Source organism: Centroberyx gerrardi, chromosome 6 (genome assembly GCF_048128805.1).
Source record: "Centroberyx gerrardi isolate f3 chromosome 6, fCenGer3.hap1.cur.20231027, whole genome shotgun sequence".
NCBI lineage: Eukaryota > Metazoa > Chordata > Actinopteri > Beryciformes > Berycidae > Centroberyx > Centroberyx gerrardi.
Window position 1 is genome coordinate 7,166,741 of NC_136002.1, and position 27,420 is coordinate 7,194,160.

Here is a 27,420-nt window from a genome sequence, read left to right on the forward strand (position 1 = left end):
AATGAGCTGTACAATTGATATCTTGTCAGCATTGTATTATCTTCCTAATGAAGATGACACATGGCTTGTCTAGCAGTGGGGAATAGGCACTCTAGATCTTTACATTTATATGAATGTATTGACTATGTGCTCTGCCCCTGCGGCACTGTTGACAAAGTGGATAACTGATGGTAGCAGATGGGGCAGATTGGGTTTTGGATGGGGTCTGTGGAGCGAGAGTGCCATCTAGTGGGAGGTAAATGTAAGACTCCTACGACTACAACTGTATCCTCCAGTGTAGTCATTTCCACTGACTCATATTGATGCTCATACATGCATACTAGCTAGGTCTATGTAATGTATGTTTGTATAACTGTGTAACACTGCAATTCAAATAATAACAATAATTAAAAAAATACTATGAGAAAACTTCATTTCTCAGCAAACCAATCTAAACATACATCTAATGCTACTGCAATATATCAGATAATAAAATAAAGACGAGCAGAACATTTGATTATTTCTTTACTCCACATGTGCTTTACAGTACAAACATGTATTCAGAATGAACATTTTAATCAATGTCAGTATACTTCAAACAAAATCATTTATATGCAGAGCTACCAAAGTGAAAAGTGATAGGCTATATCAACACTTGATATAAATACTTGTCCTTGAAGCACTGTAGTGGAATGGTTCTCAACAGCAGTGTTTACAACCCTCATCATTTAAAAAAAAACACTTGTCATTGTCAAAGTACCGTAACAGAAAAAGATCCACATCAATGTGTCAACATTGAAATAACCCTATTAAATAGAGCTAATGGAATGAATGAACATTAAAAATCAGTTGTAAGCCTGAAAGGTGGCGAGTGAGTTAGTCAAATTGAGAAGTAACATGGCTCAAAGGAGCCCAAAGTATCATCTTCATTAAAAACTCTACAGATCATTGTATACTAAATATTTTACAGGAACTAGTAATCCAGCATAGTGTTTCCAGTTTCAAGATTCCCTTTTCTTGCAGGCGTTTGGGAATACTGGACTTTCAACATTCCATGGTATTATGGAACGTATAAAGTGGCCATGTGCCGTACAATTTCCCTTGAATTGCTTATTTCTTACAAACATGCTTGAGAAAACATACAATATTAAAAAAGGTTTGTAGAAAGGTTTAGAGCTGCAGTTTTCCTGGTGTGATTGTCGACACCACAAAGCTTTCACCAGTGAGGTCAAACAACTAGCCCATAAAGACCTCTAACCAAGGCATGATGTGTGTGCTTGTGAGAGTGTGTGTGTGTCTTAGTCATAGTCAATTCGTGCTGAGGAATGTTAAGGGCTACTTTTTCAAAAAGATGTAAAAATTTTAAGACACTGTGAGCAGCGCAAAAGTGCACCATCATCAAAAGTGGAAAAGAGCTAAATAAAAAAAAAAGTACAACCATCTGCCAACTCTTAATGCTCCTCTCTCTCCCTCTCTCATTCATCCTCCTCTCCATCTGTCTGTCTGTCAACGTGGGCGTCTGTAGCAGGCCTCCTGGTAGGAAGTAGCGTTGACAACGCTGAACATGTCTCTCCTGACGAAAGAGAGGAATTTCTCCAGAGGGCAGAGCGGCTGGCCGGCGTGGCGGTCGTGGGAGCGGCAGAAGGTGGTGTGAAACGTCACGTCCTCGCCGTTGTACAGCACCCTGATGAACAACTCCCCGTCCTTCGCCTTTGACCTCTCGCCTTTGCCCGCTCCCTTCTTTGGCTGCGCTTGCGCCGTGGCGGGGCTCTTCCACAGCTCGAAGACCACCCTCGCCGCGAAGCGCGGGAACTTGGCCTCCTCCAACCCCAGGGCGCTCAGCAGCGGCGCCACGGTGACATCGTGGGCGGAGGAGAGGGTGAACACCTCCTCGCCGCCCGCTCGCGGCCGCCGCCCCGCCTCGTTGCCCCTGGCCACACGTTCCATCTTGGTGGCCGTTCGGTTGAGGTACGGGTGTGTGGCCAGGATGGCGTACTTATGGTACAGCCCCACTCTCCTCCTATCCACCTCGTCCTCTAGCTGCTGCCGGCGAATCACGGCGAACTGGCCGACGGTCAGGCACCCGCCGGTGCCGGCGTCGCCCGTGGGCACGCACGGGAACGGCAGGCCGTGGCACAGGTGGCACAGGAGGGAGTCTATGGGGTTTGCGGCTCGCAGCTGGCGGGTGAGCAGACCCAAAGTGCGCGCCATGTCGGCGTAAGTCCTCTCCAGTTCGGTATCGGCCACCCGGAGCCGATACTGCCTCCTCTGCTCCTCCTCCAGGTAGCGGTTCCTGGCGGGGCAGTCGCAGGCCGAGCCGCAGAACAACGTGCTCCACTGGTGACGGACGGTCAGCTTTGTCCAGTCGAAGTCCGGGAGGAAGCCGTAGAGGAGGGACAGGCCGCTCTGGAGAGTGCGGCTCTTCCCCGTGGTCTCCACCCACACCTGGCGGGGCGACCAGTCGGAGGGGAGGAGTTTGTGGCGCTTGTAGGCTTGGCGGAGGAGCTGGCCGTTGCGCAGGTGCTGCACCACACCTGGTGAGGGGAGGAAATGAGATAAAGGTTTAGCTTGACCATGATGATGATGATGATGACAGAAAATCAATTCACAGTTGGCAACAGCTGATTAGTGTTTGCTGTCAGAGTGTCAAGAAGGAGAACGGGCTCCACTGCATTAGATTAGACACTAGATATACAGGCCCATCTTTTATTAAAAAAAATCAGATATCAGCAGATGTCAGCATTGTCCACCTATGACATGACAGATATGATGCAGTTTGTTTGATTACATATTTATTGTAGAATTGATCAATACTACACTGGTTGTCTATGGAAAGCCCTTAACCTGAATTGATTCTAATGCAACATCTGGATTGGATTACATGAATACGTTCATCAATACTGGTCTTCAAAAAACCTTATCAGTCAAACCAGTACTATAGTTCTGTGCAGTACCTTTCCATAGATTAAGATTCTTTTGACTGCTTCAGCGGACTGTGCTGTTTCCCACAGGCTGTTTTTATATCCGCTGAAAAAGAGTGTTGTAAAGCTACTAAAATTCAGCACTGAGATCGGCCTTGGCTACCTGTCTGTGTGAGCTCTCCCATCTCACAGGCACTGTGGTTGGGCAGACGGGGAACAGAGCCCAGGGTGGACTCCCAGTGGCCACGCCCTCCCTGGCCCATGTGACTGATGAAGGAGCCCAACTGGGGGTGGGAGGGCTTCCTGAGTGAGGGAGGGAGAGAGGGAGAGAGAGAGATGGTTCAGACGCTCAGTGTTTAACGATGTAAACACACAGCCATTACAAAACAATTAGCACACAAATACAAGTGCAAGACCAATTCAAAAGCCAAAATAAAGAAACCAACTGGCATCCTATTTCTAACACATTCTGACACACATTGGACCCACATGTTTCCAGCTGGTCTGGGGATTCAAAGCCTACATGTCTAAGATGGATATATTATCAGAACACAGGAAAATTTAAACTGCTTCACTAGGAAAACGTGAATTTCAACATCGCTGTTAATGGGGAGTCTCTTTATAGGGTGCCTGCCTTTTCCTTCTTACAGTTGTGTCCTTCTCCTCAGTTTCTATCTATGCGCTGTGGGACTGGACAGGATCTACACTGGTTCTGTATGCAACTGCACTTCCTACATCTACCACCAGGCGTCTCTCTAACACAACACTACTGCTCTACAGCGCTGTCCAATATGTGTGGGTGGGAATATGGGAGATTGAGATATAAAAAGATGAAAGAATTTGTTGCCTTGGGACACACACACACGCACATGCATGCATGCACGTACATACGCACACACACACACACACACAAACGTGCACAGGGATGAGGGCAGGGAGAGGAGCAGTCGGTGATCTAATAGATTAGAGATGATTGAAGATTACAGTTTAATATAACAAATCTCTGGGAGCCGCGGCTCAGCTGTGTCAGATTAAAGGAGCCAGCGGGGACACACACACACACACACACACACACACACACACACACACACACAAACACACAGTTTCCATAGTGATCAGGGATTGGTTCAGGAACACACCATCAAAAATGACCTACTATCAACCCTTGAATCACGCTCACAGTTGTTGCGATTGTCCAAACACAGTAAACACAACCTTGAATCTACAATCACCAGCCATCTATGACAATCAAACACCTAAATACAAAATCTCCCTACTTTTCTCAAAACAAAAAAGGCCTTCGAAAGACATGCTGGCTTCAAAGCAGCTTCCCACTCCTTTGATGGTGGATGTCCTGTGAAAACACTAGCCTAGATCCTTTTATTTTTGAGGACACATTTTCCTTTTTCTTTGTTGTGTTGCATCAGCAGCCACTGTCAGCATCCATTCAGCCCATCCTCCCTCTCTTTCTCTCTCTCTCTCTGAATTATCACACTTGAATATTCATTGAAGTAATCTTAACAGGCTTTGCACCACCAGGACACAAGGGACTGGGAACGTGAAACAAGTGAGAGAGATATAGTGTTTCCACCAGTGTTACAGTGTGGAAGGCTAGATTTTACTCCATCGTCGACAGACCGGTTTGCTGCGGGTAGATATGGACGATCCATATCTAATTGGCTATAGTGGGAGACTGAAACGGCGTCATGTCAATGGACGGGGGCCGCTAGCCTGGACAAAGAGCCAGCCAGACCGCCTATTAGGATGATTGTTGCTAACCAGAGATTAGAGAGCCCAATTACATTAAGAAGGGATTATTATCACTGGATAGGACGGGGGAAGAGATTAGTGAGGAGGGAGGGAAGGAGAGACGGGGAGAGAGGGGAGATAGATGGGACAAATGAGTGGGAGGAATCGAGAGAGAGAGGGGAAATAACGCTGTGTGGTCAAAAGGGAGAGAGCTAGACAAAAAGAAAGTAAATGAGACGGTCGGTGGAGAATAATGAGCGAAGACGGAAGGACGCTAACCTCGACAAAAAGTGTACTGGTGGAAGAGGGAGAGAGAGAGAAGAAAGAGAGTGGAAATGTTCCCAGCTGAAGAGAGCTCAGTTAACCGCAGACGGAGACAGTGGGTCGGCGAGCCGGTGCCAACACACACACGCGCACACACACACATATACACACACACACACACACACACACGACTGAGCTCCCGCCCAGGGCAAATGCTAGTTCAGCGCCCCGTAATTACACCCTGGTCTAAATAAAAAACAGACCTAGATTATTCCCAGGAGATATAGAAATAAGCAATAGGCTTTAATGTTCTATCTCCCTGCAAAACACGCACTCTCAAACCACAGATAATCCAAACACACTTTGCAGCTGAACTACTGTGTCCACACTATGGAAGCCGAGTAATATCAATCCCTCTGAGGTTTCATTCTCTCTACCTACATCGTTTTTTTTTGTTTTTTTTCTGTTTTTTTTCTGTTCGTCTCTCCCTGTCTGCCTTCTTCCTCCTTTCAACTCAGCTCTGTCTTGGAGAGGAATGTGGCCGCTGAGAGCAACCAAGACCACTCAAACCAAGCAGAGAGAGAGAGAGAGAGAGAGAGGGAGAGAGAGAGGGAGGGAGAAAGGAGGGGGGGGGGGGGGGTGTTGGCAGAGGCGTGATGAATACGAGGAGAATGAAAGAAGAGTCGAAGGTCGACACAGGACATTAGGAGTCATGAAAAAGGATGACAATAATGTGTTTTGCCATTCACATAATGTGCAGGCAGTGGACAAAATAATAGGGGGTTAGACTTCATCATGGTGTTCATGAACCCTCTTTTGAATGTGTAATGTGTTTGTCAGTGTGTATGGGGGCGTTACCCTCTTGGAACACAGGAACATCATGAGGGAACAGTGTTTTCACCCTAGGGTGCTCCTGGTCCTATAAAATGGCCTCATATTCCTTGGCGGTTATACGACCATGCATGGCAATTATCTGACCTAATGACAATGGCCGTCCATAGATCCACCACCACATTTAACAGTTGGTAACAGACATTGTGGGTTGAAGGCATCTTTTGGCTTTCTCCAAATGTAAATCAGTCTGGGTGTCGGAAGAAGTGTGAGAGACAACTCATCAGACATATTACTTTTTCCCATTGCTCAGGGGTAGGGGTCCAGGTTTTGTACTCCTCACTCCAGGTTATGCATTGGCCTTACATACAGTTGGTTTCTAAACGGCAACCCAGCCATACTGTATATCAGCTCTTTCTAAAATCTCAATAGCGCACCGTAAACCAATATGCTATATGCTGTTTCAAGTATGATAGCCACCACGTTAATGTTATATCTGCTGGATCTCTCAATAGTCAGATGTTACGTTGTAACCAAAAGTAGGTCACTTACTCATTAAAACCACATTTTTTACTTGATTTAGCCTGGGAAGGTTGATTGAGCATGCATTTTGCAGCACCAACCTGCTTCACACTCACACACAATTCAATACTTTCACACCTGAGAGCTGCCCATTACACCCACGATGTACTACTGTTGGCCACTGAGCAGGTCCACTGGAGTAAATGGCAGTTAAATGCTTGTCAATGGTTAATAGTTGAAAGAGGCGAGAACCTCTCTCATTCACAAGGGGGGGAAAAAAATCTGTCTGCAATTGAAACATGAACAGAAATTCCTGAAAGCAGCCTAAGTTCCATCATAAGAGGCTTGTGTGCTGGATGGCTGAGCTTCGGCTCGAGTTCAAAGATCAAGGGTATCTAACTTATCTAATAATCATATCTACATGGCAGGTCAGCCGCATCATGCCAATCTGAAATGCAACTGCCCGTGCACAGCGCCAGCTCCAAGGATTACAAAGTGCCCGCTGGGTCCAGATGTGCAAGGCTCATCAGGCAGCAGTGAAAGCCTTGTGTACAATTTAGCCAATGGCCGGCTCCCAGATACATAGCCGAAAACAGGGGATTGGTCAGAAGGAATTTATCGACCATATGGTCGAAATCACACGCCAAGAAGATGTGGCTGTCAAAAACATCTAAATTTTTCAGGAGAGATTAAAAAACAACCCCGTTTGGTGATCACTGCATGTGGTTGTCCATATGCACATTGTGCACGCATGGACATGCATGTATACACAAAACAGACACAGGGTTTGAAAGTGTTCATTTTGTTCAGACTTCTTCTCAAGCTGAAGTATGGAAGGCATGACTTCTCTGGCTATAAATAACATCCCATCAGGACCTGTCATCTAGCCAGTTTGACCAGAGAGAACAGCAGAGCCTGTGAAAACAGAGACATACTGGCAACAGTTAACAAAAGACAAGGAGGGAGAGAGAGAGAGAGAGAGACAGAAGAGAGAGTGGGAAATAATGAATTGCAGGAGGTTAGCAGATAATATTAATTTGAGTGTGTGATCGTGTGTGTGTGTGTGAGAGTGTGTGCTTCCCACCCATATTTCTGTAGGGAGTGCCTGGCACGGTGACAGTTCTTGCCTTGCCAGAGCTGCTCAGGGAGCATGTTGCTCAAATCGAGCGAGATAACACCGGCAACAACTCCGCCTCGGCAGGGCATGCACGCATGTATATGTGTGTATATGTGTGTGTACGTGTGTGTGTGTGTGTGTATCCATCTGCACCAAAGCGCAGCAGAACAGATGTAGCAAACCAAACCCATCCACCACCGCTGACACAGGCAATGACACAGTCTACAGAGGAAAAGCAAAGGAAAGGGGAGCGAGAGAGAGAGGCAATGAGAGCGAGTGTGAAAGACAAACAACTGTATCACTGTACAGCAGGGTATTGTTGATATTTTTTGACGCCTGTACCAGTCCTGACACGTCAGATTTATCTTAATCTTAAATAGGCTCTTATTAATTAAATTTAAATTTTAAATTTTCATTGTATTTTCTCTATGAAGTGAAATTGAAAGTTGAGGCTCAGGTATCAAATGCACGCGCACACACAAGCAGACAGATGACAGACACTAAATCTAATGCCGTCACCTACCCACACACACTCCGCTAGTAGCTCCAAATGTCAGCCCATCCACGGCTAATGAGTCCATAGCCAGGGGACACACATACTGAAACTAGCACCACCGCTGCCTCCCCTCCTCTTTTCTTATATTCTGTACTGTGCTTTTCATCTCTCTTGTTCCCTGTTAGCCTCACAAATGTCATACTACAAAAGAATGGAGAAGCATTTCATCTCCAGACAAATTGAGCTCATTTTCAGAGAGCCGCCATCAAGCCAGCGGTTTTTGCAGGAGAATATCAAAAGCTGTGGCAATAATTGGTGGTCTCCCTCTCCCTCTCCCTCTCTCTCTCTCTCTCCACTCAAGCTTTCCACCAGGCATTCTTGTTAGGAATGAGAGACTGTCGTACGCCTGGCTGGGTCTCATTTCATGTTTGTTTGGCTCAGGGAGAGAGGCAATGCTTGGGAAGCCATCTTGGATCCCTGTGGCATCTACTGACATTTTGTGCCCTTTACTCTGACCTGATTTCATAGAGACTGCAGGGATAAATCCATAATCTTTTGACACTACAAGTAAATGAAAAGTGTATGAACGCTTTTCGTTAAGCTTTTCTTTAATTTTCTCTTACATAACAGTACTATGCTACCAAGGGAAATATAGAAAATATATATAAAAAATAGCATTTTAACATCAATAAATCATTACTACATTAATTCTGAGAGACATAAGTATAAATGCTGTAAACAAACAAGACCATCGCCGAAAAGATTGGCAGCCTCTACACTGCATTTTACATTGTGTGCCACCAGGTCAGGTAATTAAAATACATCACAATTTATTTGACAATGACATATTTAGATGTGTGTACCTGCTGGGGGACAGGGTGCAGTCGATGGCGGGCCGTTTGGTCTTGGGGATGTAGTAGAGGGGATAGCGATCCCCATGGCGAATCATCACCTGGACAGAGAGCAGCTTATAGTCGACGGGACTGTGACCTGGGAGAGGAGGGGAGAATCTTAACATCAGCATCATCATCCTCATCATCTACAGTATATTTCCAATATCATCCTTGTAGCCTTAGATATTGTCAAGGCCTATGAGGTTTGATTTTCTCGTTTGGAAACTGTGTTTTGAAAAATATGATACGAGTAAAGATTATTATTTAGGTCTGTATCATCCTATATGTCACTTAAAACTCTCTTTTATAGACTTGCTTTTTAATGTCATGTTTTTTTATTAATTGTCCTTGACCCCACATTTTTAGCTGCGACCAGCAACTATGTGTCACTCTGTCGGTCGCTCCCAAAAGAAAAAACTTTACTGCACATGTGCCATTGCGGCGGGCCACAGCTATAAAGTAGGGATGCACCGATCCGATACTTGGCATCGGTATCGGGCCGATATTGGCCTAAAATGCTGGATCGGACATCGGTGGCAGCTAACGTTATAATCCGATCCGATCCAGAGCAATCAGTTCGAGCCCCCGGAGTAATAAACGGGCGTAGTCGCCTGCCGTAAAACATGCCTGAGTTTGCACGTGACGCGACACGAGTGAGTGAAGAAGTTGGAAAAAGAAAGCGAGCATGCAGGCAATGTGCTGATGTAAACATGTCAGCGGTTGGGAATTATTTTAGCCACAAAGGGATGCTAGATGGCTATGCCATTACTAGCGTCCCAAAGATCTTTATCCAACTCACTTTACCAAGAACTTCATCTGGCGACGCCTTCCAAACGCCTGCTCCTTAGCTCAAACTTACATCGAGTGTCCTTGGGCTTAGTATCATGTACACGCCACCATAAAGGTTTCAATTAAGTCTTCCGTTTTCACAAAACGAAGCTTTTTGGAGATGGGGGCTAAAGCTAATGCTACCGCGCTGATGACGCTGACGCGACCTGTGCGTGCGTCAGCGTCAGTGACTGTCAACACTGTCAGTGAACGGAGGAACAGGCTGACAGCAGAGAGAGGTGAGATGCTTCTGTTTCTGAAGAAAAACCTGCCTCTTGTCCTTAAGTGATTAAAACTAGACTAGACTTGGCACACACTGGATGTTATGCCCAGAAAAAGCCTATGTGTAGCAGTATTTTTTCTGTCAGTTATTCACACTAAAGAAGAGGAAAAAAAATATAAGCAAAGGCTGTATGGTTGTTTCAATATTGTTTTGTAGCAGTATGCACTGGTCAGTTTATTGCTCTTTTGCACTTTTGTGAGTTTCTTTGCACTGTATCCCTATATTGCAGCAATCTTTTATATATCCTAGGAACTGTCATTCCTATTTTGGTCAGTTCTTTTGCCCTGCTGCTTTTCTTTTTTTTTAACAATAAAATTATTGTTCCCATGTTATTTACATGTTGTATGCAGCTGTGTAATTACAGAAGAAAAAAAGGGGTCAATATCGGATCGGTACTCGGTATCGGTTGATACTCAAAATTCTGGTATCGTTATCGGATCGGCAGTAAAAAAAACGGTATCGGTGCATCCCTACTATAAAGACTCTATGAGCCCGATTGCAGCATCAATTTGAGTTTAGCTCGGATGGTAAAGCATAGGTTTCCCACGCCAGAGATCCCAGGTGCTCAACCCGAGTGAGTCAGTGTTGCACACTGCATATTTTCACACATGCTGGCTTTAACAAGCACCAAGCTGGTCGCAGCTCATCACAAATTACACACCCGTTTGTTATTGCGATGTTTCTTGCTTTTCTTTTACGTTTGCTTGCATTACTTTTTACTGATTTTCTTTTTGTTTTTATTTACTCCTTTTTAAAACACCATTTTAAAAAATCCTTTACAGAGTATGATACAAATAAAATCATTTGTATCAGTTCTAAGATGCTAAGAAGGTATCAAAACATTTATATAATTTAACAGCATAAAAACACATATCCCACATCACTGACCTTATGAACTTTGGTTAATGTAGCGGATCAATATTAAAATAATATGTCTGGTATCGTCCAATATAAAATGTACAGTGTGTAACAGGATACCTTGGTCAGACTGGATGGAAAAATAATTCAACCCCTCTCAAATGCTCAGTTCAATAACCCATCTGCAGTATCTAGGCTAATAACTGGCTAATCCTTTTTTCAATAGATTATTGAAGTATTGTGATATTAACGCATAATGAGTGATAGTGCATATTGCTTTTTTGAGCAACAAGCCCAACACTGCTTGTTACTGTCAATAACAATGATGCTACTGACTTGGAGAGAGGAAAAGTGCTAAACATCAACTGAGGGCAAGAGTTTTACCCTGAAGGTTCAGAGAGTTTATGCATCTTACAACAGAAAATGTTTATTAAAAAAATAAATAAACCCTTCCAGCCATGCCATCTAAGCTGCAGCACCACACAAACATCAAACAAGTCTCTTCCATCTCTCTGTGAGTGCAAAAAGCAGGCTGCCTGTGCGTGCGTGTGCGTGTGTGTGTGTGTGTGTGTGTGTGTGTGGAACAGTGAAGGGGGAGCAACCAGGAGGCAGAGAGACTCTAGTTTGACAATGTGAGCTCACCGCAGGGAAAAAAAAACCACCCTGAAACAATACTGATTTGTTATTGAATTTCAAATATAGCCAGAATGAATTGAATGATTACTGATTAATGAATGGCAACACTGTCATCCAGACGAACAGAGCAAAGTAAAATAAATTCAATTAGCACTGGTTTGTACAACTCGTCTCAGGCGGTGGAGAATATCAGCGTGGTTGCCTTTGGCTGCCTTAACTTTTCTATGGAAGAAAACCAAGGCTTTGTACTGTAGAGTGAAGGCGCTGCAGTATTATGGATGATGCAATCAAGTGGAAATGACTTGCGCACGATTAACACATCCCCCGAGTCCTGACACACTAAATCTGACGTTATTACTATATTAAGTATTTATGCGCTGTCCGTCAAAATCGGCTGACGGTAACAGTAGGAGAACTGGTTTGTATTAATTCTCTAATGCTATAGAACAGTGATGCTGTGCCGCTGGCTGCAGCCCAATGGGAAAGACTAACGGATAGAGAAGCAAGCAGGTGAAAAGGCGATTGCCAGGTTCAATTCTGGCTGGAAAAATCTGGAGCTGGACCAAGGCACTTCACCCCTGAGTGCTCCAGTGGAACTGCTAAGAGGCTAATAGTAAAAAAAAAAACTTGAGTATGAATGTGTGTAATTCAATGAGTATGAATCCTTGCTGAAAAAAAAAAGAGCATAGTCTGTGAATCTTCCCTGGGTAAATAAAGGTTTAAAAGGCGAACGGTCTGAAACTGACAGCCAAATGCTCTGGCTGCCCTCGACATTCCCCACCCCATCAGTCCCTGGACATCATTACAAGTCTTCCTTCCTCACACATCTGTTGGACATGTTGTAATCTTTCCCCTTTACTAAGGAGGCTGGTGTGAAACCTTAAAGGATAAGGCTGGTGTTTTTTAATGCATTGCTTACCTTCAACAAATCCTATGAAAATAACAAAATCAACAATGCGTTTGCTCTACTCCCGTTACTTTCTGACTTCCCACGTACCGTTTTTAGCCATCAACCCGGAAGTAATTGGCTCCAATTGTAAGCTAAAAACCTTGAAATACAGCTCACAAAGACATAGTTTCAATTTTAAAAATCGCTAACTGTTACCATGAAAAGTCAGGCTGTTATAGTTATTACCAAATCAAATTCAAATAGGAACAAATTCTTCATTACGCCGGGGACTATTTTCGGTGCTACGGAACTACTTTCCTGAGATCGCAAAGTGTTTACAGCCGGCTTATTAAGTTGTTTGAGGAAAAAGTCAGCCGGCCCGGTGCATCGTGATGATGAAATATGCTGCCAGAGCAACGGCATGACTCTTTGACGTGTTTTTAAATCGTTTTTTTAATACAATGGAGTTCTATGGCTGTTGGGACATGGCTGCATTGGGCACCGGCTACATGGATGAGACTTGCTGGCAAAACAAAATCATTGCTGATTTTGTTATTTTCATAGGATTTGTTGACGGTAAACAATGCATTAAAAAACACCAGCCTTATCCTTTAACATTTGACCTGCCAAAGTGACTAACTAAATAATCACCTTGCGTGTGATTGTACTGATGGCAAGTGTCCCCAAAGTGGAGAAATTTTGCGTTCAAAAGAACCTGGATTTAATAAGTACAGATTCTCTACAGCCCCACACAGCGTATTCATGGTGACGAAATTTAACCACGCAAAGAGGATAACACAAACAGCAAATGTGTGAATTCCAAGGTGTGAAGCTCCATAGTTTCTAGGGATGGGACGATATATCGAAATCCAATATATCGCAATAGAAAAATGTGACAATCGGTATTGTGGGGCAGAAAAATGAATGGCGATATTAGCTCCATTTTATTCTGCTGTAATAATCACAAGATGAGATGGTTTGCCCATCACAATTTCTTCATTGAAATTATATTATTTGCACTCGTGTTTGTATCAAATCGTGAACCTATATCACGTATCACCCCATCCCCAATAGTTTGTTTTCATAATAAAAGAATATTAACTTCCTTTTGTAGATACTGCTCCATAAACAGAGATGATTTGCAGAAAATGATTTCCTCCAGTGCTGTAACCTGTGAAGTTTGATAGCGCCCAGGTATAGGAGTGAAGTAGGGGGTAGTAGTTATTGACAGCTTGTTATGGATGTTTCATTTAGCGAGGCCAGTGAGTTTTTCAGGCATTAAAATCTCTCAATCTTGTATGAGCTAATGGTATTGCGACATTAGCTGACTATTAATCTGTTTATCAAGGCCACGTTTCAAACTGTCTCCATTCAGTTTGTCAGCATAGACACACCGCAACTCGAAGGAGCACAGATGCGCTGCGTCAAGGTGCAATGAATTACAGTCAATTGTCAATTGTTTTTTCTTCCCACAGTTTCTGATTCCTTCTCTCATACTACATTTTCATCAGCTATTGCTGGTCTTGGTCCAGATTTTCGGTCAGATCCTGAAAATCAGTTATGATGTCCAAATCGCAGATATTATTGGACTACAAGTCATGTAATGTATCCCCAGGTTTACACGCTTACAGTCTGATCAGTGCGTGTGTGTGTTAGTGTGTGTCGATGTAGAAGTCTCACCCTCCCAGGCCTGCTCGGTGCGGTTGGGGGTGTTGCAGTAGCCGTAGGCCTCGGATACGGGGTTGGGGTCCGGGGTGTGGAGCACCGGGAACACCCTCTTCCTGCTCTTGCCCTGGCCCGCCCCGGTACCTCCATCTAGGGCCTGGAGGAGCCGCTCCTCCGCTATGGGAGTGGTGGGGATCAGGTTCACTGTTGGAGAGAGGAGAGAGAAAGAGATAAAGAGAGAGAGGAAGGAACAGAGAAAAAAGAAAAGGAGGGAGAAAAAGACTTAATTCAAAATCCCTTGGTTAATTAATAATGTAGATTAGATTCTAAATCTCCAACAAGGACGGATTTGCAGGTATTAATTAAGGAATAGTAATGCAAACAAAATGGAAAAGAGGCCAGTGAATGAAAGAATGACTAAAATTGAAAAAGCAGTCATGGAAGAAAGAGTGAGGAGGGAGTCAAATCCCTGCACTGACTCTGCATCCCCCCTAAATCTTGAGCTCATCTCCATGTCAACAGCTCTGTACCCCAAAACCCCTCACCACTACCAGTGCGTTGCCTTGGAGACCAGTGACCTGTGACCCTTGGGAGAAATGCTCCAATAGGAGAGGAAGAGGTGTGGGAACTGTTAAGCCCGTTCAGAAAGACAAATTTGGGGGGAAAAAGGAGAAGTTGAACCCTTGTGTCCTGTTGGCAAGACGGATATCCACTACCAAATCCTTCCAAATCCATCTTCACTCTCTCTCACACACACACACCAGAAATCTTGGCTGGCCTGAAAGCAGTCAGCGAACTAGGTAAATATTGCATCTCGCTGCAAAGAAAGAAAGCAAGGTTCCTGCCTGCCTCATCATAAAACACAGACAGCAAATCGTTTCTCATTTATATAACAACCCTCAGACTTAAATCACCTACTCCAGAGTTTTGCACAAGCGTACACACACATACTGTACACGTCTCTTTTTCTGGCATTCGCACGCCGTCACACAACACTTTTCCATTTCCTCCCCCCCCCCATCCAGCTGAGCTCATAAAGTGCACAGTGTTGCAGGGAAAAGCAAGCAAAGTAGCTGAGACTAGGACTGGGGCTGGCAGCGGGGGCTGAACAAATCTTCCTCAGCACATAATGGTCTGAATAGGTCCGCAAACTCCGATGATGTCGTCTCACCCCAGTTGTCCCCCATAATAAAACTGACATGAAATTTTGTGCAAATATCCAGCTATTCTTGCTCTACACATTTGCCTCTGGGATCATTGTTTGTTCATTCGTTTAACCATCACTCACAATATATAAGATTTTGAGCAGATTTTGATGAATGCTCCATCTCATGACTGTATTCTGGCATTTTCAAAATGACACTGGTTAGCCCAAGGGGGGGGCACTACAATTATCAAAATTAAAAATTGGAATTTTATGAAGTTTGGTGCACATATCCAGCCATCCTTGCTCTACCAATTTACCTCCAGGACCATCAATGATTGGCCCGAGGGGAGACACTGCATCATTTTTACAAGCAACCAATATGGGACGACACAAAATACCAAAAAGAAAAGACAACCAGAAAATGCAAAAAGCCCTACAAAATGTACTGTGCATTGTTACATGACAGACTTGAATGTTCTTTTTCACATTTGCACAACTTGTTACGGATTGGCCCATTCCTTTTAAGACACAAAGGAGACACAAAGTACCATTCAAGGACCTTGATGATAGTAAGAGAGTTAGGGAAAGAGACAAAGTGTGAACTGTAAGCCTGCTGCCTGACTCTTAACATCAGGTCCTGAAGAGGATCCCGACACCCACTTCTACTGCCATGACTCACTTCCTCTCATCAACTTCTCATCACTTCTACACATCCTCACTGCACTTCATCTTAACAGCTGACACGCTAGAACCTTTGAAGTACAAGCTGTAGAGACCGTTGAGCTGTGACACTAAACACATATTATCTCCATTTTCCTGCTGTGTCCTGTCTGTATTTGTTATTGTTTTGTGCTTACAATGCAGTCCTACAAAGTCTTCAAAGCCTAGAACAGACCAAGGAGTCACAGCAAGATATCTTTTAAGTTAAGAAATCATAACCATATAAAGATCTCCATGATTTCTGGATGTCAAGTAGCAGTTTCTCTAAAAAGCAGATTTTTTTGTATTTCAGTTTGAAATACAAAAAGGTTGCGCAGGTTTCTCTATAAACTCACCGGCGACGAGGAAGAGGAGAAGGTGTGCGGCGACGACGGAGACCATTCTGATGACTGCTGGGTAGCTAGAGGCCCAGCCACACACTGGAGCCCATTCACAGCCACAACCTGTCCCCCTCTACCCTCTATGACCAGCCCCCCCACCTCACCCCACCCCTCACACACACACACACACACACACACACACGCCTGCGCAGACTACCCAACCTTTTGGAGGCCAGCTCAGTCATGGTTGCCTACACAATGGGGCTTTTGTAACAGGTTGCCTAACACCAGCCAGAGCATGCACAGGAATAATGTACACATAGATCATACTATGGCACACACACACACTCACAGACTCACACACAGGACATCGGCACCAATTCATCCGCCCACACCACCCAATATGGCTGGAGTAACAAGCATGTATAAAGGCACACCACTTAGCGTAGGATTTAAAACGTCTTCCAAAGGCCCAAGGCAGCCGCCTACATTAGATCTTGCAAACCGAGCAGCTCGCTGCCCGCTGAATCACATGTTCACGCGTTCACACAGCATGCTAGACCGATATCAACTAACATGACACGTGAGTGAGTTTGATACTGACAAACTGTCACAATCCTCTTAAACCTTGACAGTTTTTTAACACTCCACATACGCAGACATGCACGCACCCATACACACAAAACGCAGAGCTAAATATAGTAAACCCTCAAAAACCTTGTCAGCAGTCAGACACGTATACCAAACTTTCCACCTCCTTGTCTGTGAAGCCATCATTATCATCACCGACAGGCACAGCTTGACTACAGTAGCTCACCTGAAGGCATAAGCAAAGACTGCTCAGCCTCAAAAAAGCACACAAACAAATTTATGTCAGCCATCGTACCGGAGTAATTAGCGGGTGAGCATGTACTTGCAGAGTGTGGTTTGGCTTGAAATTAAGAAGGTGGGTTCCCACCAACCTGATTCCAAAGTGTTCTGTACTGCCTGTACTGTGGTAAAGAAGCCTCTGCCAACGGCGTGCACAAATATTAACACAGGCTGGATAAATAACGTGTGTGTGTATGGATGCACATGGTGGCCTGCAGTTGTCCATCATGCTAGCAAGGACTTTCGCTTCCTCGCATGATTGTCCTGTACTGACAACTTGAAAACACTACATACACCAGTTTAAATTTGCTTTACCTTTCTAAATTGATGTTATCATATAAATCTAACAATGCAGAATTTCAACTGACTTGACTAAACTCAATACTCAGCTTCAAATTAGTAATCTGCAATGTATGGTGTTGATTTCATGAGATTAGTAGCCCCTGTTCTCCAAAATGAATATGATTAGGAGCCCAGTCTGATTTTTAGTAGCCATGGCTACCGGCTCCGGAAAAGTCAGATCTTAATTATCCAATTTTCACTCATGTTTACATCCTGAAAATACAGAACTCAGCAGTTTGAATTTGCTTTGAACTTAAATGCTTTTCAGCTCTACCACTGGAGTTCTTAAAAAACAAGCTATTGATACTGAATTACAATTGCATTAACCCAATCAAGCTCAATAGTCCATTCAAAAGCACTTTCAGAAATCAGTGTTCTTACCCAATTAGTACAATTAAGTTGATTGCTTAACACAATCTAAATTAGCAAACAAAATAATATTTACCAATCTCTCACAGTGCCGGGTAGCTCTGCCAAATAAATATAGAATTGGGTTTCTGACTACTGCTCAGTGGAGCTAAGCAGGTTTAAATAGCTCAAATGTATTTATCCAGACCTGCCTCAAGTTCATACTTGATTGCAGGCTCTGACTCAGTAAACATCAAAAGAGCCTGGATCAAAGACCAGCATCTATGGCTCTTACTGAGATGGGATAATAATTGCAATCATGACCCCACTTACTAAATGTTATTCCAAGAAAATGAGAGAGGAAGGATTAGGAGTCTGTTTATATTTATAGACACAGATTTAGAAATACCGAAAGTAATGTAACAATTTAGTAAGCTCTGCATTTCCGTGGATTAAAGCGCCTTAAAATATATATTTTTCAAAAACTGTATATTTCATATTTAATTATATTCCTTATTCTCACTTACACTATTCATACAGATTTGGAACTTTTAAATCCAAACAGAAATTAATGAAAAAAAAACATAGTTTTTTGGTAACGGAGACAAAAGTAACAACCACCATATTTTCACATTTCCGTAAAAAGTTTTGAAAGCCATTTTCCCGTAGGACATAATTTAGACAAACCCTGAACTTTCAATGACATCATAATGAAAGTTTGTTACTTCTTTTAGGACTAAAATATATTCTGGTAAATTAGGTAGTGAATCTGAGTGCCAACCCCACGGAAATTAAACAATGTTGATTTGAAGTTGTACAACTCATTTATTTTAGAAAACAAACAAAATCCAATTATGTATCTAGAAACTAGAGATTTGTAGCTTTCCAAAAAGTTTCATTATAGTTGAAAGGAATTCTTTTTTGCCACAGATGTTCCCTTCTGCCTGACCGAGCCCAAACAGACACAAACTAATTCCCTCTTGCTCACAGGGTACTAATCGAAAATGAGACTATTTACAAAATAGAGAAGGCCAAGCTATGTGGCTTTCTGAACACAATCCACAGCCAAACAAACCTTATCTGGCCCAAAGCAGATTAACATCATCCTCAGCCCACACATTTAATTAAGGACTAATGCTGGCAGTGCAGCATAAACAAAAACAACCAGTGTGATAACACTATGCTGTCATTACTGAGAGCAGGGAAGTTGCATACAGCTGCCGAGTGTGTTGCTCTTTCATGCAATGTGCTATCAACACACTGCAGTGATGTTACAGAAACAGCAACATGTAAGGCTGTAAAGTGGGTTTATGTATATGATCACAGCCAGTACATAACCCAGTTAGGCTTCCTGTAGTATACAGATATCCTAATATTAAGCTGTGCACTGGCTGGCAAGTCTAGCTGACTTGTCGACTAGTGAGATGACTAAGCAATACAATTGCAAAGCATTGACTCTGTGTCATCTATGCAAGAATAAGAAACACATGAAATCTCTGATTATTTATTAACACTAAAATGTTCATTGGCGTAAACGTACTAGTAGCTTATCAAACACATCCTCATGCAGCTGCGCTAATGTGCATGGCTCCAAGTTGTACCAGTGACAATGTAACTACCTGACGCTCAATGACAGCACTCTATGGTCATGTCAGAGCACTGACATGTACTGTATAATGTTTGTTAAAAAGAAATGTTATTCAGAAGGCATCATCATTTTTCAATCATTTGTTTTTAACATAAATATTTGTTTCTTGTTTCACTTATTTTGATGCTCCAAATCTGTACAATAGACAGGGAACTGGTACCAATGGTACAAGACATTGGCTGACAAAACAGCTTTAAAGCATGCTGTGGTCTAACTACCTATTCATAGTATTCTGTTACATCACCACACGGCCATCTTGGTAGGAAAATAACAGGTGATTGTAATAAATTAACAGATGATTACAATCAAATGACAGACACACCAATGAGCTGTATGTATTATAAAGCGCCATATTGGTAGGAAATACATGTGACATCATGAGAATGCTATGAATAGTCCTTTGATGCTAGAAATGATATTTTACAAAAATTAAACACAGGTCAACATTTTGTCAACCATGTTGAACGATTTGTTCACTTGTAGTCAAGCAAACCCTATGTCATTCCATACAGTCAGATTCTCTGCCCTAGTCTAAACACAATTCATCATGCAAGTGCAGTGAGCTGGCTGGCTCATACTATCTAATCTCATCAAGATAAATCAAATCAGTGTAGTGTACTGCAAACTACAATAGTCCCAAATCAAGTCAGGATATTTCCTGTTCTCTTTTCTTAAGAAAGCAATTGGGTTGTTTTTTTTTTATTATTTGTTTTTTCTTTTCTTTTTGTTTTTTTCCAAAGAAGAACGGGGACATTCTAGCCTAGCAAGGCATTTCCCATTTCTGTGACAGCACACCCTGGAGACAGGAGAGGAGAGGAGGTACAGAGAGATGTGACAACGCAGCATGAGCTGGGATTCAAATCCATGCAGTTATAGGTACTGAACACGCACTGCATATTAGCTGGTTGAGCTACCCGGGAGGCCTCAGAGCAAGAGAGAGAGATAGAGGACTAGGGATGAAGCAGAAATTATCCTGTCATCTATCCATCACTTCCCAGACTATTCCTCGCGGCCTGTTTCTCAGCGGCTGACTCACAGCTCACTTACTCGTAAGTGGAAGGTTGTGTCCCTCTCCTTCTCTCTCTCTCGCTCGTGTCACATCTCATTTGTTTCATCCTAGTTCTTTCCTCCTGGTGCCTTTACCTCTACGATGCCTCCCTCTCTCTCTCTTCCCTCTTAATCTATCTCGCTCTGTATTTCGCTCTTCATATCCTTCCGTGGCATTCCCCGCTCACCGTGAATCTACCGTCGCTCCTGCTGCACTCTACTCCCATCGAGCTCTGTTTTCACCTTTCACTGCCGCGAAACATCTCAAAATAGTTCCCTTTCTCTATCCCCTTCCTGCACTTCTTTCTGGAGCCCCACCGACCTCCATCGTCACTTTCCTCTGGGAGTCCCCCACATGTCAATCAGCATGACGATCACGCCTTGGCTGCCGTGTTCGCAGCCATGCCGGTTTTAATTTGAGGCTGCCAGGAGCCAGAGAGAGCCATTTACTGCACCATCGATCATCGTCAGCCAGTGTGTCTCTCATGCTAATGGTCAACAAACAGCGATACATGGATGGGCTTTACTTTTTACTCAAAGGAGTAGGGGGGGGGGGGGGTGTTAAGAGAGAATACCAAGCAACAGACCGAAATAGAAAGAGTACGGAAAGCGAGGGAGATGATTTTAGAGGAGAACAGACAAGTGAGCAATAGGAGCAAAGTGGAACAACAACAGAAGCTGACCATCTATTAAACATGAGGAAAACTCCCATACGCTTTCCTCCCATGGTTCTACGGGATAATGGCTCAAATCCTACTCTGTGTTTGATGAATAAATTATGATGGCAGCTTTTCACCAACTGTGAGAGTAGTATCAAAAACTGAAGAGAAGAGAGGGCAGTTTTGAAAGCGAGCGTTCCTACGTCAAACAACTTACACACACCCCTTAATTGAGAAGCCAGCTAATCTAGTATATTTCCAATGAAGGTAAAATATCAAATCCCAGCACTTCCAGTTATGGAGGGGCGGTTTAATTCATTACAGCCTCTTTCATTGCCTCTCTGCATTTTACAAAGGGGATGATTACAGGGCAGGAGATGAGAGTGGGTTTGATAGTGAGGCATTAATAATGGGTTACACAGCAGCCTCCTCTTGCACAGACAAACACACATTATTATCGGCTTGAGAGGAGGGAGGGCAGCATGGCTGAGAGAGGGAGTATGTACTTGGGGTCGCAAAGTGCAAGCACTCTAGAGATGAGAAAGAACCTTCTCTCTCGCTCTCTCTCTCTCTCTCTCTCTCTCTAGTCTCTCTCGGCATTCCTATCTTGCGTGGCATTTGAGAAAGACTCAAGGCAAAAAGCGACAGAGACAGAGAGACAGAAAGAGAGAAAGCTCTCATGCAGCATCCCGGGCTTTCATAGAGGGTGTGTGTTCAGTGTGGTCAAGTTTAAAAGAGCGGACAGTAGCTTAAAAAAAGCTTACGGAAGGCGGCTCGGAATTTTTTTTGGCAAAGATACATTCCGAAATACCAGCTCCATGGCATTGAATTCCACTGTAATCCTGTGTGTGTGTGTGTGTGTGTGTGTGTGTGTGTGTGTGTGCGTGTGTGTAAGCGTGATTTATGTGAGTCTAATCCTATATGCTTGTCCAGACAGAAGCGTATGCTCGCCAAAAACACTTCCACTGCACAGAGGGATTTTCAGGAACCCAGAACAAAATAGCTTAATCTTCACATTTCCCATCCAAATACATTTCCATTGCATTCGTACTCCATGTCCTGCCTGCTTCATCATCATCATCATCATCATCATCATCTGATGTTTTTCCAATAGTGCTTGTGCGGCTTGCAAATCACATCCAGTGCAGGGCAGGCTGTCTCCACTTACTGAGCACTAGTTTCCTTGCATTCAATGCGGCTGGCAGGGATACACTGTCTAGACAATACCTACAGGAGATGCTGAACAATGACTTAATGGGAAAAAGCCACAATTGTGTACACCTAGGCGATCCGTAGCAGATGTGTGTGTGCAGCCACGCCCCTCCGAGGGAAGGTTTTCAGAGCATCCAGGGGCCCAGAGTTGGTGCTGGATATTTATGGGATGTCTATAGGGGATTGGGCTTTGTTTTGGCATGAATGGGGTCTCTTGGAGAGGAAAGCAACGAGAGGATATGCATGCATGAACATGTAAACAGACATACAAACAAAAAACACATGCAAACATGCAGAGACTGCCAAAACTATCTTCGTGTGTGTTAGTTTGTTCGTCTGGCATTAAAATCTGGATACTGGCCCCAGGGAGAGAATTCATTTGTCAAGCATTTTATCAAAACGCACACACACATAAAACACACATAGTCCACTTACAGAACTGGAGGCTGAGGCTGACGATGGCCAGCACTGCCCCGCCCACCACCACCAGGAGGAGGAAGCGGTTGCGAGCTAGCATCCTGTCACGTGATTGGTCCGCGTCCCTGTCGGTCAGCCATCCACACCATACCCCATCCCTGCAGTCTGGACATAAACACTGAGTGAGCCTACAAACATACAGATAATGTGGTGACAAAATTACAATCAAACAGAACACTATATGTAGGATGTTGGCAACACAGACACAAGATTGGAGCACTTTTCCTCCACTGTTAAAGGTGTAGTCCACTCATTCACCCAGGCACCTCTTTGCTGGTGCAGATGGTTCTAACATACAGACATCTGGGAGCATCCATATACACATATGACAGTTTTGATGCCTACACAGACACGGTCTACTCCTATCTCTATCTGTTTGAAAGTCTGACTTCCAAAGAAGACCATTCCACAGAAGGAGCCTAGAAATATGAAGATAATGAAAGAACAGCCTCAGAGAAGGGGAAACAGAGGCTGCTTAACACCAGGGTCAAGAAAAAGGTAGGAAGGACTGCCACCAATTTTGGCCACCCAGGCAACCATCTGTTTGGAAGAGGAAAAAAATGTTTTCCTCTGACACCAAAACCTGAAGTTTACTCCATTGTAGCTGCGCTGGAAATATCTCAACATGATGTCACATTGTCTTCATTTGGCCAGTTATCCACAGGAATAAGAAAAATACACCAAACAACAAAATGGGCCCAGAAATGCAAAGTACCTACTAGCCAATAGCTGTTTTTAATGGTGTTAAAAGTGTTTTAGGGTGGATGTTTCCTTTAAGACTACCCTTCACCTCTAGAGCTTCTTCCAAAGAGCTGTCATCCTAACCAGCCCTCTTAAAACCCAACACCACAATATCTGAACTCTGCATCATCCAAAAGACCCATCTATAAAGATGACTACTGTTATTATTGCAAGCTATCTATTATAAGTCAAGCAGTAATTGCACAGTCTTTAACTACTTCAACATCTGCACCACCCTGTGTAACTTCAGACTTCAAAATGCACACTGTGACACTCCACACATTTAACTTTCAGTATAACTGCCACATTACACTGGGCCAGAGCACTATTGGTGTCTCACTGCACTTCCACCTACAGCTGCAACCACACTCAGTCAGTATATTCGGGAAATGCATTCCTCCAGTGCAGTCCAGTGTGTGTGTTCCTTTAATCTACAGCTGCTACCAGTAGAATGTGAATGTGAATGTGATGATTTTGGTGACCCCTTGAGTCCCTTAGTGGTAGGGGTGAAAAGACACTCGCCACTTGTTCCCCCCTCTGCAGACTGCTGAGAAAAAGTAAATAGCCTATGTATACAATAGAGGTCAGTCAAACAAAGCTCTCTCACCTCATACTGAATGATGCCCACTCGCCCAGTGCTACAGTCTTGATAAGCTTTGCAAAATGTAAATGTACCAGTATATTGTGATATGGATGTCTATCACGTTTTGCACAGAATGTGCGGTCCTGGTATCCTTGTACTAAATGTGTCAATATGTACTGTGAAACTCAAAGGTGTCACTATGTCCCTGCACTGATGCTACCAATACTAATTCTTGTACATTTAGTGTAGTTGGATATTAAAGTGATTAAGACTCCATCAATGGGCAATGAGCCACCAACACCAGTGCAAAACACCTCCCTATAGTCAAAGTGCCCCAAGTCACATCAGCCAGTTACATGCAAATACTAGTCCAACCAAAATGAAAATATGTAGCCTAATTATTAAGCTCAAATAAGCCTGAAGCTAGGCTCAATCTAATTCACCTGCTCATGCCTTCCCTTCCTCACAGTCACACACACACACACACTGAGTACAGTACAGTCAGTGTCTGTCTGTACCATTTTCCATTGTAAACCCAGTCTTATTTCTATGAATAGTACATGCAAAGGCAGAGGGGTTGGAAACTAAGCAGAGACATGGGGGAGGAAAAACCTAAAACCCTGCAATAAATGTAGTCCTACACAATAAACCCTACCATTAGGCAGTCTAAAAATACTTCCAGTCCCGAGGATTCAAGTTTATGACTAACCAAGGTATAACAGTGCTTTAAGAAGAATTGGACTAACTACGCCGTCCTTTCTGACTCACTTGAGCGCACACTAACCTGTAGCTTCGATGTCACACCAAACTCCATTCAAAAGTCTGGCAGTTTAATGTCACCTCGCTTATCAGCAAAGGTATACCACACATCAAATATGACTCAAAACGTTTTTCTTAATCGGGGAGCCACTGGTGCATTCGGCATACATATATTCCACCAAGCAGCACTTAACTAGAATAAAATCTCAACGTTTATACACACTGTTCACAGTGCTCGCTATGCCCTCCGCTGTGTATTTTGGAGGAGGAAGACTGGGAAACAACTGGTGAACCAACTCTAAAAGCTGAAATTTTATTGAAATAATTGCTGCTTGGTGTATTATATGCATGCCGAATGTACCGGTGATTCCCCGTATGCATGCCGAATACAAAAGTCGATTCGTAAAAGCTCTGAAGTCATGTTTTACCTGGCTTGGAACATGCAACATTAAATTGCCATTAAGTTAACAGAGTTCGGACTGACCCTGAGCGTCACGTATCGGGGCAAGTGTTCGTTGTGACTGGCTGCTAGTTAACTAGCTAGCTACTTAGCTAACGTTACATTAATCTTGGCAGTCAGCGATAACTAGGTTAGCTCACTAGCTGGCTTACGGAAAACACCGCACAGGATGCCATCATATCAGGCATGGTAGTGTATGTTTGTCCTAACTTTATCTGGCTACTTGTTGCTTGTATCTAGATGTCTCGGCTCGACCCACGACAAGTTAAGTTTGTGTTTCTCTGTAGCAGCTTGGTATTGCTATTCGCCGAGCTAGCAGTCGTGTCAAGAAAAAAGCCACATCTACAAATGCATTCGCTGCAAAAGACGAGGGAACAACCAACAAAACAAAACGTAAATGCATGAACAATCAATGCTTCACAGAATAATATTTCCTGCATCTCTTCTTGTCTTACCTGCTGGAATACAAAGTCAGAGCCACAGAGAGCCACCGGGGTGAAACACTTGAATCCACCGCTCCGCTTTCTCCTGACTGGAGACTGTCGACCGACCGGCAAAGACAAACGTCAAGCTAGACAGAATAAAAATAACACTACCGGTCAAAACTTTCAAAATAATAGCCTTGATTGGTGAACGTGTTGCAGCGTTTTGGGGTACTGCAAAAATACTAAATTGAAAACCACGAATACCTACCGCGCAATATGTAGTAAATGAAAAAAGTCATTTTTACTTCATATAGGCTATTCATACCAAGACGGACAATTTAGGAGGATATCTACTGCCTGAAGGTAATGATAGCATAGAGGTTAGAGAAACCGGCTTTGTGAACACAAGGACGCTGGTTCACTGACGTTCTTCCCTTCTTGACAACCATTGGTGCCCTTGAGCAAGGCAGTTACAGCCCATCTTATCCAATGGCAGTGGAACTACTTTGGCTGTAACTGTAGAGGAATGTTAGAAAAGTTTGCGCAGTCAACTTTCCCTGGAAAAATGAAGGCTAAAAACTGTGCCTGGCCTAGAGGACATAATACAGTAGGAGCTGCAGTATGTTGCTCTGTACAGCACTTCTGGATACATCTGTAAGTGACAAATAATGCTCTTTTATTTTGAAGGCAAAATCATCAAACTTCCGGTGTTGCTTTGGTTTTCTCTGGCTGGCTTGACAGTTGTAGCAAAGCGGGCTGGCTGTTGTGTGGTCAGATTCAGCCCATTCATATTTCCTAGCCTCACTGCGCCATCTACCGGCTCAGCCGCGGCAATGCACTCAAAAGACATGCTGCCTTCAAGGTCTCCTGTAAACTCGTCCGAGGTCAGAAGTTGTGTGAATACGACCTGTTGGTGCATTCAAGTGCTTTTGATTGAATATACTAACAAAATAGACTCTGTAACAACAGCATTTTTGTGCCGGTTGTTTTATTTTAGAAATCAAGTGACACAGAGCTCTTTATGCTGCAGAATAGTGAAAGTCAGGGTACACATATCCCAAAGGTTTGGTAAGAGGAGGGAGGATTTAATCTAAGGAATAATAACATAAGGAGGCAGTTGAGTGTGCTGTTGAGCCAGCAGAATGGAAAGAAGAGGAAAGTAATGTAAATGAGGAAGTGAGGTAGGATATTCTGCAGGTCATGGCATTAGCTGAAATAAAAAAAAGTCCCCAAGTCACAGTCACATTTTGGTGAAGATGGGGAAGACAAGAACACTTCTCAAATTCTCATTTCGCAATCTGGGAGTTTTTGGAGTCTATCAATCACTGGTAGGCTATGTAAACACAGAAATTAGAATTACATCCCACTGTAATTCAAAGTACAGCCATGGGTGCTTTAGGGTGCTTTGCTCCCATGTTCACATACAGTGCAAATGTAAATGAGCCATTTTCAGCTTCAAAATCCAAAACTTTTCTTTTGCTTTCAAGGAGGTTTAGAACAGACAATGTAAAATCTTTCATGAACTGGCTGTAGGTTGAATCACTAGGTTGAATCAGTGATAGTAGCAAAACCGACATTTATTTATGTGAAAATGTCATGGATTATTACTTCAATGTTATTTTTGTTTGAGGAGTATCTTAGGGCTCCTTTTTAAACTAAAAGCAACAAGCCAAGGCAATGCCTTGTATTCTGGCCTGAAACGCTCCCAGAGTTCATTGAGGTCAGGAAGTG

The 27,420-nt window shown here is 43.4% G+C and overlaps 1 protein-coding gene across 1 annotated transcript; it reads right to left on the reverse strand.

Moving 5' to 3' along the window:
- Window positions 1-495: 495 nt before the first annotated feature.
- On the reverse strand, window positions 496-25,782 carry pxylp1 (2-phosphoxylose phosphatase 1). The gene is made up of 6 exons (XM_071897304.2): window positions 25,720-25,782; window positions 22,680-22,826; window positions 13,947-14,135; window positions 8,743-8,869; window positions 3,064-3,203; window positions 496-2,513 (listed from the first exon to the last, which is right to left on the reverse strand). Exons 2-6 carry the CDS (start codon window positions 22,759-22,761, stop codon window positions 1,486-1,488), a joined length of 1,566 nt encoding a protein of 521 aa, XP_071753405.2. The 5' UTR covers window positions 22,762-22,826; window positions 25,720-25,782; the 3' UTR covers window positions 496-1,485.
- Window positions 25,783-27,420: the final 1,638 nt, after the last annotated feature.